Source organism: Parasteatoda tepidariorum, chromosome 1 (assembly GCF_043381705.1).
Source record: "Parasteatoda tepidariorum isolate YZ-2023 chromosome 1, CAS_Ptep_4.0, whole genome shotgun sequence".
Taxonomy (NCBI): domain Eukaryota; kingdom Metazoa; phylum Arthropoda; class Arachnida; order Araneae; family Theridiidae; genus Parasteatoda; species Parasteatoda tepidariorum.
Genome location: NC_092204.1, coordinates 6666452 through 6683205, shown reverse-complemented (window position 1 = coordinate 6683205; position 16754 = coordinate 6666452). Strand labels below are relative to the sequence as shown.

The window sequence follows — 16754 nt, the reverse complement described above, 5'->3', positions numbered from 1 at the left end:
TATATATATATAACCCAATTATTTCCAGTTATATCTGATTGAAATAACAACTCTATACATTTAAACAGAATACTTCTGCTTTTTAAGAAAACGTAATATTGTGAAAATAACTATAAAATCAATGACCCATTAATATAAATACATCATAATATATAAATAAATCTTTTGAATAAGAAATGAATAATGTTTATAAGCAGACTTTTCAACAAATTTTACGATGAATGAAAAGTTTTTTATGTTTAACAAACGTTTACAAGAGAAAGAAAATTTTTGTTGAAAGTGTTCAAACTCCTAAGTTCACGATTTTTTCCACGATACTTAAATGCTTGCCCCGTTGTTATTTAAACTCTTTTGATAATTTTTTTTAAAGTTTTTTAATACTTTTCAGCGTACTTCTTTTTCTCCAAAAAATTACTAAAGGCTCATAAAAACAAATCGTTTAAAATTGTACTGTTTATTATTTCAATAAATTTTCTAGAAACAAATTACATAGTACGTCCACTACCCAAGTTATATGACTAATTGTAATAATAGTAGAATTTCATGAAACATGAAACGTTATGTATAAAAAAACGTAACTGTTGAATAACACTGAAATAATTATTGTCAAAACACTCATCAAAAGTAACTGAAATAAACTGAACTGTAATAATAACTTAGAAGCATAAAGTTATTTAAGCGCATCATTTTTAAAATTTTATTCATTGAAAAAAAAATTAATTAATTTAAAATAGCGTATAAAAACGAACGATAACTCAATGAATTGCTATCAAAAATAAATAATTTACCTGTAGTGTTCATTTCTGTGATGCACATCGTCATTCAATGGCAAGAAAGAAGCGATTGTGGGGGCGATGTGTTCTGTCCAAGCCGGTCAGCACGTGTGCCATTGACCACTTCTGACCGCAAATCCAAACCATAGGCACGCGCTTCATCCCATTATCATCTTCATCCTCACTGGTTTGTTGTCAATGCCCTGCCCTCTAGTGGAGAAATTACGAAACAAGGAAGCGCAGGAGAAAAAAAAACTTCTTTCTTGTTAATCTAAACATGTAAGCAAAGAATCTTTCCCAAAATAATATTTAAAAAAAAACCTCTAGTCACGTACGGAAAGCGTCAGGTGTGTTTTTCTTAAGTGAGAATTTATTCAGCGAAATGTTTATTTGAACATTTTTAATTCATGTCTGTTTTTAAAATCAATTCTAAGTTGACGGTGAGAAAAATTATCTATTATAAACCATTCAATAAAATTTACCCCATAATACCTGAAGTCGGGTTTTTTGAAGAAGAAAAATGTGTGTTAAATTATCAATTAAAAATTTTGCACTTACGAAAATTAATTTTATTGCTCAAAATTAACTAAAAAATTGGTTTAAAATAATCTCGTCCTATTTTTTTTAACAGAAAATTATTATTTTGTTTATTTTTGTTAACACAAAGTGAAGTTTTTTTTACAATATTTTGAGGGTGGAATTTTTTAGTAAGGAAAAAGTAATACGAGGTGTTTTAAAATGTGGTGTTAAGAGAGATTGAGAGTCATTGTAAATATTAAAAAAAAAATCAAAGTTTTAAAAATTGTAAATCAACCGAAATAAGAAATGACATTACAATTTAAAAAGTTATAGTTAATTATTTGTACCTTCCTTTTTTTTCTTCTTTTTTTTTGACATTTGAAATAAATATTTTGCTAGAAAAAAATCACTTCCACAGATTACCTTCCACTTTGAAATTAAAGCAATATCCATTGCATTGATCATCCCACTATCAAACTAAAACAATGTCTCATTTGTATTCATATTTCAATCATAAAATTAAATCAATATCTCATTTGCATTGATCTTTCCGCCATCAAACTAAATCAATGTCTCGTTTGCATTGATCATTCCACCATCAAACAAAAATAATGTCTCATTTGTATTGATGTTTCAACCATCAAACTAAAACAATGTCTCATTTGTATTCATATTTCAATCATTAAATTAAATCAATGCCTCATTTGCATTGATTATTCCACCATCAAACAAAAACAATGTCTCATTTGTATTGATATTTCAATAATAAAATAAATCAATGTTTCATTTGCGCTTTCCACCATCAAGCTGAAACAATGTCTTATTTGTATTGATGTTTCAACCATAAAATTAAATCAATAACTCATTTGCATTCATCCTTCCATTATCAAATTAAGACAATGTCTCATTTGCATTCATCTTTCCACCATCAAATTAAGACAATGTCTCACTTGTATTAATGTTTCGCCCATGAAGTTAAATAAATATCTTATTTGCATTGATCTTTTTACAATCAAATTAACATAATATAACTTGTACTGATTTTTCTACCATAAAAATGAAATGATACTACTTGCGCTAATTACTTTTCAATCATAAAATTTTCATTACTTTTCACCATAAAATTGAAACATTTCACTTTAAGAGAGCATAGGGCACAAAAATCTTAAAAAAAAAAAAAANTCAATCATTAAATTAAATCAATATCTCATTTGCATTGATCTTTCCACCATCAAACTAAAAACAATGTCTCATTTGTATTCATATTTCAATCATTAAATTAAATCAATATCTCATTTGCATTGATCTTTCCACCATCAAACTAAAAACAATGTCTCATTTGTATTCATATTTCAATCATTAAATTAAATCAATATCTCATTTGCATTGATCTTTCCACCATCAAACTAAAAACAATGTCTCATTTGTATTCATATTTCAATCATTAAATTAAATCAATATCTCATTTGCATTGATCTTTCCACCATCAAACTAAAAACAATGTCTCATTTGTATTCATATTTCAATCATTAAATTAAATCAATATCTCATTTGCATTGATCTTTCCACCATCAAACTAAAAACAATGTCTCATTTGTATTCATATTTCAATCATTAAATTAAATCAATATCTCATTTGCATTGATCTTTCCACCATCAAACTAAAAACAATGTCTCATTTGTATTCATATTTCAATCATTAAATTAAATCAATATCTCATTTGCATTGATCTTTCCACCATCAAACTAAAAACAATGTCTCATTTGTATTCATATTTCAATCATTAAATTAAATCAATATCTCATTTGCATTGATCTTTCCACCATCAAACTAAAAACAATGTCTCATTTGTATTCATATTTCAACCATTAAATTAAATCAATATCTCATTTGCATTGATCTTTTCACAATCAAATTAACATAATATAACTTGTACTGATTTTTCTACTATAAAAATGAAATACTACTTGCTCTAATTACTTTTCAATCATAATATTAAAACAATATTACTTGTATCAATTATTTTCAAGCATAGATTAATTACAAGATTCATTACTTTTTACCATAAAATTGAAACATTTCACTTTAAGGGAGCATAGGGCACAAAAATCTAAAAAAAAATCGAGTTTTTATTATTATGATTATTTTGTTATTAATGTTGACTATTTTTTCAAACATGTTTTATCATCGCAATTGAAACAGCGTTTTTCCGGCTTTTTTTTTCTCCCTCCATCAACTTAACCCTTTGCTTTCGGTTTACCATGTTGTACCATCATGTTGGTTCACATGTTGCACCAGCCGTAACCAAAAGGTTAAAAGCGCTCAAAACTTATAATTGCATGAAGTTGAGAATGTGTCGACACACTAGTATTTTGTTTTGAATTGTGAAAAAAATTTTTATAGACAAAGAGAAACTAAGTAACAGCAAAATTAAATAGTATCTATTCAGTCATCTTTTCTAATTAGTTTTAAAATCTTTTTATAGATATTTTGATTTTTCTTCAGAAAGTTTAAAAAATACGAGTACAACTTAGATTTTATTGAATAAATTATTCAAGATAAAAAGGAAAATATGCAATTTTAAAATTAGTTTCCTTAGAGACTAGCATTGAGAACACAGATTTTTTTTAAAACTTAAAATAATTTTTAAAATTCGCTTAAAAAAGTAAAAATCGCTCTTAAAAACATAAAATAAATGAGGTTAATATCTAAAAAAAAAAAACTCTTTGTCATTCGATACATACTATTAAATAAAGAATTTTATATAACATAATTGTAATAAAACTACGAGGTGCAGTTTTACTGAAGTTTGAAAATTAATTATTAAATTTAAAAATGACAAAAGAGACATGTGCAATGACCTAAAAAAAATGTGAAACTCTGAATAGCTCTTGATCTAATGATTTGATTTTCACGTTCTAGGACTCAGTCTTAAGGGTCAGAGGGCCGAACTTTAAATATTCTGAATAATAAGCGCAGACGATATTTTAAATTATGACAAGAAACGTGCATTCCCTGAATACATTTTTTCTTCGAAAGACTTTTAACCCTCAGAATACTGGGGGTAATTGCAATCTGGAAAAATATGCTGAGATCCTTTAATAGCGGTTGGCGTCCCTTAATGTTAACTTAACTTTTTGCGTATTTAGTTACATCGCGTGAAATCTTTAAGCGAATTTAAAAATGTTTACTCAAAATTATAAAATTCGTTTGAATAATTTTATTCAATTCCTACTGTTAGTTCACACTCTTTCTACTTCTATTCAAATTTTCAATCTTTAATAAAATACTCTTTATACATCCACTCTCTAAATACTCTTTATACATACAGTTCAAATACATTTTTTTTTTTGAGCTTGTAGTGGATGGTCCTTAATACTTGTTAATACAGTTTTTTTTAAATATTAATTCATTAATTTATTTTAATGAATTAAATTTCGTATTATTAGTTTCATTATAAAACAAATGAACTGGTTTTTTTTTTTAAATTTTATATTAATATTTTTAAAAAAAGTTGTCGTATAAATTAAAATTACGGAAAAAAAAAACAAAATGATTAGGATTCTTAAGCACAGATTCTAAAATTATTCTTAATTTTAATAACTAGTGAGCTGCGCCCCCTGCTCGCTAACGCTCGCCAACCCCCCGAAAATTGCTACGCAATCTTATATGGTTTGCTTCGCTCGCTACTAACTTTGGTACGTTGCAAATGCACAAAATTCTAAAAATTCAAAACAATAATTCAAATCCATATAAAAACTTTTTTTTTAAAAAAAATTACATCTTTTTAGTAAATACTAAGTCATTAAAATAAATTAGAATTCAAATAAATGACATGTAATTCGTTAAACCTATTAGAAATGTACTATAGTATAATTCGTGATATAAATCAAAAATCGTCAAATAAATTCGTCATGAAAAAAAGCGCTTTCGACAAAATACTAAAATAGAGATCTATCGACAAGGACTACTCACTTCTGCCTAGCTTAATAGTATGAGATTGCCGCAGCTGATGCTCTCTGGTTATTTCAGTTTCCGTCGTCAAACGCGCTATCTGTTGAGCCACCTCACTAGATTTGGCATGTGACATTTTTAGCGGCAATCATGGGTCGATTCGCCGTGTAAGAGAAATAGCAACGTGAACAAAACAAAGCAAACGTTGCCACCGGCGGAAAAGAAATACAGCCAAAATTTGGGAGCCACGTAAGAGAATTATATATATTAGATTATACTAAATTGTATTGTGATATAATAGTAATATGAAAACAAGTAATGTGAAGAAAAAAATAGTGCGTCGAGTCCCTCCGAACGTAAGAAGTGAAACTTCGTAATGTGGAAATGAAAATAGGAAGGGGTAGAAATTGATTTTTAGTGAAATCATATTGTTTCTTTAAGACGACCTTTATTAACAATGCTTACAATTCACAATTGATCGCATCTTTTAATTATCATTTTCGAGTGGGGAAATATCCAAATCTATAACATTTACAATGGGATTATGATGACTAAAGTAAGATACGAAATGTTTGAGCTCTATTTTTTCAATATTTCTTGCAATTTCTTTCAATATTTCCTGCAGAATTTCCCCCTTTGGTATGGTTGTTGGATCATTCCTACCATTTATTATTTCCAATCCAAATTTGTCTTTAAGGAAGGTTAATAATGTTGCAGCTTCAGGTAACGAGAAATTCACATTAAAATCTCTTGCAAGGATCACAGGCCGCTCACAATAATCAATTTCTTCACCAGTAACGTCTGCCAGAGCTTGTGAACCTGCAGTGGATAGTGGCAATAAAGATTTTGCAATAAATAATTGAATATCCCTCATGGCTACATTTGGTGAAATATAAATGGTAATTAGAAAAGAGAAAACCTAACAATCAATTGATATTCACAAGAGACCTACCTTGACATAACCTTAAATCCGTCGCATTGTCCGTGGGATTGTTTTCACTCATTTTTTACAATTGTTATCCACTAAGTTTGAAAATAAAAAATACTATCCTATTAAATTATATGTGTATCTAATCAAACTAAAATATTTATAGAAAAACAATACTTTTATTATTTTTGTGCTAGTGAGAACCAAAACAATATGGAAATGAATGAGGGAAAACTGGATCCTACCGCGTGATTTCCCGGCCAATGAAAATGTAGCGTTAAATGTTTAACGCAACCTTGTTGGAAGTCGCATAAGAAGTATCACTTCAAAAATATTTAAAGTAAATTCCTACTTAGGTCAACAAAGAAAATTTTTATTTTAGTTACTTTTTATTAAATAATTATAGTTTCAAAAAATACATTTGGTGACGTAGACCACACGTGCTACCACGCAATGTTCTTTATTTAAGGCTACTAAGGCTCTTAAAGGCTACTATACTAGGATACTTTTAATATTTGAAAAAACTGTATTAACATCAAGTGTCAACCACAACATGCTTAAAAAAATGTATTTGAATTTGAGTGTATGAATAAAAAGTATTTTATTCACGATTGAAAATTTGAACAAGATATATAGGGAGAATGTGAACTAATAGTAGAAATTGAATAAGACTTATTCAACTGCAGTTAATTTAAGATGTGGTATTAAATTTAAATATATTATTTTTATTGATGGTTATGCTTAACGTAACAAAAGTTTAACTTTGTATTCATGAAATAGTGGGGAGGAGGAATTAACTGATGCTTCAATTACATTACAGCAATACTAGAATACATTATTTAATGGAATTTACAATAAAAAATATAAATTCAATTTATTCTTAAATAATTATTTGTTGTATGTCATATAAATTTTAAAAAAAAACAATCTAATTACGTTCAAATTATTATTTTATTGCATTAAATTAGAGTTGACCCGAATTGAACAAGTTGTTAAATCTATATATTACTGTAAATTACTGAAATGGGTGCCGAAATTACTGTAAATTACTTCCAATGGTGAAAGTTGATAATCACACAGTCTCTCTGGTAAATGTCCTAAATATGTACTAGATCTAGTTAAGCGCCACTGCCTGGTATACATTTGCCCGGTATGCCCTACATCAATGTTTATTTAAGATTCAGTGCCACTGCCCAGTGTGCATTTGCCCAGTAATCCGAACATTAATGTTTCTCCTAATCCTCAGCAGATATTAAAATATCGTATAAATATAATAATATCAACAGAATACGATAAAATGATAAAAATACAGTACAGAACCCGTTATCCGGAAATCAGAAAACCGGAAAACCGAAAAACCGGAACGAAATTCGATAAATTTTCCCGCCATTTTTAAGAAATTTTTTTTTTCCTCATAGTATTTTAGGGTTTTTTATTCTTTTTTGAAAGATGTTTACCTTACCATCATTTTGGAAATAATCATTAGTGTATTACTTCATCGTTTTTTCTTCTTTTTAAGATTATTTAAATTTTTTTTTTTACAGTTGGGTTTAACAATAAAAAAACGGCTTTTTGGTAGCGATTCAGAAAACCGGAAAAATCAGTTATCCGGAATATCGATGGTCCCGATCGTTCCGGATAATCGGTTCCCTACTGTAATAACAATCGGATATAACAAATATTTCGGACATTCACCAAAGCGACTAAGTGATTGTTGATTTTCCCCTATGAAAGTCGACATTGTCTTGATTTCAGTCATTCACAGTAACAGTAATAGTCAATGAGATGCTTTTTTCTATGCTTTTTCTTTCGGTTCCTTATTTTCTTTTCTTCCGTGATTCATTTAGAAATGCTCAAACTTATACAGTCTCTGGTCAAATTATTAGAAACACTATAAGATTCTATGTAAAATCTTAATTATCAGGTGATACTAAACAGTGCTATTGTTTTTACGCCACTGAAACCACTTTACACCTGCTTATGTTCGTGTATCAATGGTTAACATTGTAATGCAATACGTTAAAAATAAATACAAATAAGAAGTATATTAAAAATCTCCCGAATAAGAATCCATTGCATGTATGCTTAAATATTGCATATAAACTCATGCAAAACATGCAATTATTAAATATTAATTAATATAATATACTAATGTAATACCTGATATAATAAATATTCTATATTTATGTAATACATCGTCTAATTTATCCAATCATGAAAAATGTAATGAAAAATGTACTGAAAAAATTTACTGAATACAAACACATTATGTATTTGCCCAGTAATCCGAACACTGATGTTTCTCCTTATCCACCTCAGCAGATATTAAAATATCGAATAAATATAATAATATCAGAGGAAAAAATTTATATACTATAAAATGATAAAAATACAGTACAGAACCCAATCGTTATCCGGAAATCAGAAAACCGGAAAATCAAAAAACCGGAACAAAATTCGATAAATTTTCCCGCCATTTAAAAAAAATTTTTTTTTTTTTTCCTCATAAGATTTTAGGATTTTTCGTTCGTTTTTTCAAGATTATTTCCTAATATTATATGTATGTTTAAATATAAAAGTATTGCCTATAAACTCGTGCAAAACATGTCATTATTAAAAAACTACAGTTCCTCTAATAATTGGGTCTAATTATTATGATATAGAGAATTTATTATATCAGGTATTCTATTAGTATATCTATATAATATATCATTTAATTTATCCAATCGTCGAATTTATGTCATATATCGTCAAACTTAACCAATTGATGCACGAACGTAAATAAGTGCAAACAGTCTCGTACAAACAATAAAGCTGTGTAGTATCACCTGATAATTAAGATTTTACATAGGATTATAGTGCGTCTAATAATTTGGTCTAATTATTATAATATTCTAACATAATACCCGATATAATAAATATTCTACATTTATATGATATATCGTCTAATTTATCCAATCGTCNTTTTGTTCCGGTTTTTTGGTTTTCCGGTTTTCTGATTTCCGGATAACGGGTTCTGTACTGTACTAATATAATACCTGATATAATAAATTCTCTATATCTATATAATATATCGTTTAATTTATTCAATCGTCGAATTTATGTCATATATCGTCAAACATAACCAATTGATGCACGAACGTAAGTAAGTGCAAACAGTCTCGTACAAACAATAAAGCTGTGTAGTATCACCTGATCATTAAAATTTTACATAGAATCTTATAGTGTGTCGAATAATTTGGCCACGGTCTGTATATTCGAAACTGCCTCGCTATGTGATCAAAAAGAATGTTCAGAGAGAGAGAAAAGAACTTTGGATACTTTTGATGAGTGAAAAAGCGGTGTTTCAAAAGTTGAGATTCTTCATACCCACCGTCATCCGAGTTATTTGTATATTTAGCATCTTCCAATTTTTTTCTTTTTCTTTCCCCTCCTCCTACCTACAGGAGAGAGAAGGGAAGGCGGCGGCATAAAAGTCGGTAAAAAAGAACATTCAGAGGAGGGTGTATCGAATGGCGGAAGGAAGGCGGAAATTGGAGGCGATACTGAACAACAATGTAAAGTAGGTAAAGACACGAGAGTCATCAAAACGCGACACGAGCCGCACTCCTCTCTTTTTTTTCTTTTTGAAGAGGGGGAAGAAAGTGGCGTACACGCAAATATGAATTTTTTTTTTTTTTTTTTTTTTTTTTTTTTTTTTTTTTTTTTTTTTTTTTTTTTTTNATTGATTTAAACAAAGTTTTAGGTAAGAAAATTTCAGGACAAAAACCAGCTAAAACTAAATTTGTCTTACGTAAACAATTTAAATAATAAATTAGAAACCAAAAATAAGCAAAACTAAATTTTAAAGATTTTTTTTTTATTTTTTTGAAAATTCTTGTAATTAAAAATAAATAAAGAAGGTTTTTTTTTTTAAATACGCGGATATTAATGTTCTATGTTCTACAAACAAAGTATGAAATTGATTTAAACAAAGTTTTAGGTAAGAAAATTTCAGGACTAAAAGCAGCTAAAACTAAATTTGTCTTACGTAAACAATTTAAATAATAAATTAGAAACCAAAAGTAAGCAAAACTAAATTTTAAAGATTTTTTTTTTATTTTTTTGAAAATTCTTGTAACAGAAATTGCTGTTAAGTCACCCCTTAATAGAATGATATAAAAATCCGTAGATATCCTAAAATAAAGCCGCAGATATTCTACTATGAAGTAGAATAGTTTTTTAATGATAAGTTTTCTAATTAAAACTCTTAATTCCGTCCAATCAAAATACGTAATGCGCGTGTTACTGAGGAGGACAGAAATGGGTGGTTGTTGACTTCCACCGGTGAATGTTGACAATCACTTTGGTAAATGTCCGAAATATATACTAGGCCTAGTTAAGTGCCACTGCCAGGTATACATTTCCCGGTAAGCCTTACATCAATGTTTTTCATGGTCAAATGGTACTTCTCAGTATTCTTTTAACCGGTACTTCGAACGCTGGTGTTTCTCCTAATCTATTGTCAGCAGATATTAAAATATAGAATAAATGTATTGATATCAACGAGTTAATATGAAATCGTATGGTAACAAATATTTCGGACATGAAAATGAAATATCTTAAATAATAACTTTTGATATCAAGTAGTAAGGCTCTGTCTTAATTTCTCTGTACCGTTATATCGAAAGATTCTCAAACCTTAGAATATCGGGGTAAAACAATGAACGGAAAAATAAAGTCTCATAGTTTGTGCAGTAGAGAGATTGAATACCCCTTAATGCTACTTTCTCTTTTTTGCTTATTTTGCATTATTTTCAGAATTAATAAAGCAAGTCAAAAAGGTTTTGTTCACAATTATAAAATTTGTTCATAATAAAAATAATCCCATGTTGAAAATTATTTTTGTTTGAATTTTTTTCCTTGTGATTTTTATAAATGGACTTTAATTATTGATGGAATAAATTTAATTTTCAAGCTATAAATATTTTTGCTCCAATTTAATCACGCAATATGAAGCGTTATAATCCAAAATTCGATGAGCAAAATTTGAATTTGATGATCGAATAGTTTAGAGATAGAATTTTTTTTTTTTTAAAAATAATAAATTTGTAGAAAATAATATATAATTATAAAAAATTATTTTTTACTTTTGGATGAACTAATTTCCTAATTCTGTGCAGAAATTTCCGATTCGCTTAAAAACTTGTTAAAAGTGAAATTAACATGAAGGGATCTGAACTTTCAACCGCTACCCTTACTTATACCGTATTTTCCATATTAACACAAATAACTCTTGTTTATTCTGAGAAAATACGTTTTTGTGTCAGATTTTTTAACTTAAAATATCGTCTGTACTAATTACTTAACATATTTAAGATTAGACCTACGAATCAAGAAGATTTTACTTTATTTTATTACCGTCGTTGAGCAGCAGACCCAATTTTGGATTTACGACTACTAATGTTCAACAACGTAACCTTGTAATTTTGAACCCAATCCAGAAGACAAGGGAACTCCTGGATCCTGGGAGAAATTTGTCTCCGCGGAGGACTTTTAGATGGAACTAACCTTCATTTGCGTTGCATGCAGAGGAAGACGACGAGAACCTCTCACGGTTAGCCTGGCGGCTAAGGAACTTCAATTTAAAGAATTTTCACTTGTAATTAGATGAAAAACAAGTAATATATATAAAAAAAAAATTTAAGTCAATTCCTACTGAGCTCAACAATCAATTATTTTATTTTAGTTAATTTTTATAAAATAATTTAAAAAATTTGTCTCATCTGAAACTAAAATTAATTAATTTTAATTAATAAATTAATATTTGAAAAAACTGTATTAACATCAAGTGTCGTCCACTAAAAGTGTTAAAAAAATGTATTTGAAGTTGAATGGATAAATAAAAAATATTTTATTAACTATTGAAATTTTAAACAAGATATAGGGAGAACGTGAACTAATAGTAGAAATTGAACATTCAAATCTTCTTTTGTATATTTGTTTCCGCAAATTGTACAATAACGATTACATTTCTACAAACATTCATTTTCTATTACTCTAATCAGATTTCATTAGTTATTATTATAAAAAAAAATATGTATTTACAAAAACTGCCACACATTCACCATTTTTAAGCAAAAGCATACTACATAAAGACATCATTTTTATGGTATTCGTATGGACTAAAATCCCTGACGCTCATTTAAGGATTTTGGCGATATCTAGTGCATCCGAATTTTCAGAAAATACACTGATCAGAACAGAGTATGATCATTCTGATGATCACTTCTATTTCTTTTCATGGACGTAATGCTGCGTAAAAAGCTGCCAAAACAATGCCATTAAATCGCCAGATATCACCTCCGCATATAATGGACCGCGCAATTTGTTGTTGCGGGGAAAATGGAGGGGCGAGTGTGTGTGCCAACCGAGAAATATTTCCAATCGAAAACACTCTCATCACCTTAAACCTTAAGAAAAAAAAATTCGTTCCGAACTTTTTGGAAGAATCCGGAATCAAGTAATTTGTTGGGGTGCAGCTCGCTGGAAGGAATTTCTACACCCTTTTATTCTTAGTTTTATGTTCTATTTTTTTTTCTCTTTTAGTTTTTGTTTCTTGTCGCTCTTTCCATTTTCCGAAGTATTTAGGGAAAGAGGAGAAAGAAGAAGAAAAAAAGTTGGAAACCAGAGATTAGTGAAAGGACTTGTAATTTTTGGCGAGAAAGAATGGCGTAAAGGCGCTTTTAGAAGGAAAGTGCTGTTTATTAAACGACTTAATCTACTTCGATTGAGCATCAGGCAGAGATAATAGGGAGATTTCGCACTTTTACGTACGCTCTGGTACGTAAGATTGAAGCAACTGCGCATGCGCACGTCTACTTTAGATGTTACGGTATGTTGGCGTGATTAACGCCACAAAGACAAAGCTACAAACACGCTGTTTATAGTTGTTAAATGTTGTTTTCTGTTTTAACCTGCCTTCGAACTAAAAACATGGACATGGAATGCGAACTGAAACCTAGAAATCATGTAAACCTTACGGCAACCTTGTGTTGGGGTTTTCTTTTTATGGTCAAGAAAATGTTTGTACTAAAAACCTTTTTTCAATATAGTAAAAATATTGCAATTTCAAACCTTTCATCCTAAAAGGATTAAAAATTATTTTTAGAGCTTTTTATTTTGAAGTATTGTCACTTACAATAAAATGGCCACTTAGGCACATAATGACGTTTTATCTGATGTCACACTAGCGATAGGATCAAATTGCAATGTCCATTAAAATTTCATGACAAGGTGGGTTTTCGCTGAGCATGTAAACGAAAAGAAATCTTATACTTACCTAGATTTAACATTATTTTCACCCTAAGATTAAATTTATTCAAGGATTTTTTTTCACCCTTGAAAACCCTGAGTAAGCCTCGATTTAAGGTTTTTTCATAGAATGTAGTTTTCCAAGGTTTTGGATGAGGGTAATGTGCGTAGAATCAGGCAGATTGTCTCAGATCTCGTTTTAAGGTTAGAAACCACATAAGAAACCTTTTTAGGCTCTCATTTAAAGGTTTTCGCTAAGGGAAAATAAGTCTTATTTCGCTATCTGGGATTTACTTTAGATGCTACGTATCGTTACGCTATTGCTGGCGGGATTAATTCTACAAAGACAAAGCTTTAGGCGTGCTGTTTATTGTTGTTAAATGTTACTTCTGTTTAAGCCTGCCTTCAAAGTAAAAACGTCAACATGGAATGCGAATTTGAAAAAATTTCGAAATGATCCTTGGGATCTTACAAGAATTGGTTCATTCAATAAAAATATAATTTTATTGTATTTTGTTTAACATTAGGGTTGTCTAATTACACTAGTTTCATACAAAACTAAATATAATTTCGTTTTTTTTTTTAAATTATAAATTACATTTTAACTGCACAATTTAGTTAAGAGAAATTAACCCACTGAGGGTCCAGCACATGGACAAAGTTGCGAGAATGGTTCTCCCCAATACACTATTTCACTATCTCATGACGCAGAAGAACCGGTTTTGCTTTGCGGAGAAATATGCAGATTAAAATACGACTGTTGGAGTGCAGAACCGTCAGTGGATTAAATAATCAATAAAAGTTCAATAATTTTTTTCAAAAGTAATATCAATTATAATAATAATAAGAGACTGTATTTCTTACCGCTGAATTCACCAAAATCTATAATCTACCCAATTTTTCTGCTCATAGAACCACAGTTTTACGTAGAGTAAAGCATCTAGAATCGTATGCCACAATTTTAAAGAGATAGTCAAAGTTCAAAACGAACATTGTAAATGTTTGCTTTCATTTTGCGGTCTAAGTAAAAATGATATTCCACTGCATTAGCAGTTTTTAACTTGCGGATTTTATGCAAAATCTCTTATTTTTACATACATAAGTTTGACATTTTTTCACTAGCGCATACGCATTTCACCTGAACTGACGCATGCGTACAGTGGCGTAGTTTTGGGGGACAAAACCCCCTCCCAAATTATTCATTACTTGATTAATGAACTATTGCATACGGTAAGTGGGATGTAGATACAAAAAAGTTTTTATTATTCATTTCATTTTTGAACGTTTATTTTTAACTCAGCAAAAACCTTTTAATGTAAACCTAAAAACATTTGTTATATGGTTTATGTGTAAACCTTCTAACTTTAAAACGAGATCTGTGACTATCTGCTCCATTCTAACAACATCACCCTAATTCAAAACCATGGAAAACAACCTTCTGCATAAAAACCTTAAATCGAGGTTGTCTTACGGTTTTCAAGTGTGAAGAACTTTTAAAAAACACTTTTTAAAAAAAGCTTAAAAAAATAATGTTTAATCCTTTTAGGATGAAAGGTTTGAAACTGCAATATTTTTACTTTATTGAAAAAAGGTCTTTAGTAAAAATATTTTCGTGACAATATCAATATCAATTCGTATACAATATCAGAAAGCACTCTGTTTTGCGGATATAATCGTGTGGGCTGAAGAAAAGATTATATCTTTTTTTCCGGTTTTTTAATTAAATGTTTTTTTTTTTTTAAATTAACTGTTTGTTACTTTTTTACTTATTATCCCCCCCCCTTTTCTCATTTGTCTATTATTTTTCTTTGTTTTCTTCGTTATGAACTTATCTAATGAGTTCTGTTTACTTGCAGCTTAAGCGCAATAAATGAAACTTATTGTTTTTCTTAACTTTCTTCGTGTTTTCTTGTATTTATTTATTTATTATATATATATATATATTATTTTTGCTTGTACATTTATTACAAAATATTTTCCTCGTATATTGCCATTACTTTAAATAACCCTTTTATAATTAATAAAAGGTAATTAATTTATTAGATGAAACTCAAAAATTGTTGACAATTTGTTAGGATTTTTGTTTGACATTTTGTTAGGATTCTTTTTTCTTAAATTGATCAAATTTTTGATTTATTTCTCACTCAAATATTAATTTTTAATACTTTAAAACTTTATTTTGGATGACGATTCTAAAAAAGTATACATTAAATGTGGGAATTATGGAACACCCTGTATCTTTATCATGAATAATAAAACAATTTTCCATGATTAAAATCTTTTTCTTAATGATCATTGAATGGTAAGTTAGGTGGATTTAAAAAAGAAATTCATGCTTGTTTGTTTCAAACTCATAAGTTCAATAAACTAACAAAAATATTACTTAAGGAAATTTCTTGCAAGAAATATGAATTTTAAATTTTTAAAAAATATTTTATTTATCCCCGTTTAAGAGCATTTAAATTAGATGATATGTTTAAATTCATTGTTATTTAAAAAGGTATTAAGATAATTTTGAACACAATAAATCAGTAAGGTAAAATAAGTTTCTCTGGAAAATTATAATATAATTTTATAATAATTTAATTACATATTATACAATGTCATAATAACTTAATTTATAATGGCTTAATTTTAACTACATATTTCCATAAAAATAGACAGTAAAAGAAATAATTACATCGAAGTGTTTACAATGTTACATTCAAAAAGTGTTTACAATCAAATATTCATTTAACAAATTTTCATTCATTGAATTATCACCATAATATTGTGAATAAATATGTTATTATCACAGGTAAATTGACTTCACACTTGCCACAGAAGTAAATGATTAGTGCTATCATCACGACCAGCTGCTTCTCCTATACCACCAGACTGATGGAAATTTTCATAACCATCACCCCCACTTATGACTAACAGTTTACAGGCATTATTTGTTGATGCTCGTCGACTCTTTGATTTCNTATCATAGTTGTGATATATTTTTTTATTGATCAAAATAGTAGTGATATTTAAGGAGTAAAAATAATAATGAGCGAAGACCTAAAGGGTTAAACTTCTAACTTTAAGGGGTTAAAAATTTTAATTTAAACTGTGAAAGGTGACAAATAAAATGATGCACCTGCAACATAATATAAATGATAAAGGAAACTATTGGTGGTTCTTAAAGAGTTAAGTAATGGTTTGTAAACATAAGATTATTTATTTTCAGCTGTTACAATCGTCCCTTTATTTATTCTTACAATCGTCCCCAAGACGCCATTTCAGCTTCATTTGTTAAAAA

General features: G+C 28.7%; 2 protein-coding genes across 3 annotated transcripts in view; one reads left to right on the top strand and one right to left on the bottom strand.

The window, feature by feature from the left end:
- The window catches only part of LOC107449779 (PCNA-interacting partner), a 299013-nt gene that overhangs the window by 130632 nt on the left and 151627 nt on the right, over positions 1-16754 (top strand). The gene's annotated exons all lie outside the window — the stretch shown is intronic.
- The window catches only part of LOC107453020 (protein lin-28 homolog), a 209539-nt gene that overhangs the window by 146497 nt on the left and 46288 nt on the right, over positions 1-16754 (bottom strand). Inside the window, exon 1 of one of the 2 annotated variants that reach the window (XM_021147917.3) lies at positions 789-944. The exons of the other annotated variant lie outside the window; for it this stretch is intronic. Within the exon in view, the coding sequence (XP_021003576.1) occupies positions 789-822 (34 nt within the window). The 5' untranslated portion in view covers positions 823-944. Of the gene's footprint in view, positions 1-788; positions 945-16754 lie in introns of those variants that run through there. 2 annotated transcript variants of the gene reach the window in all.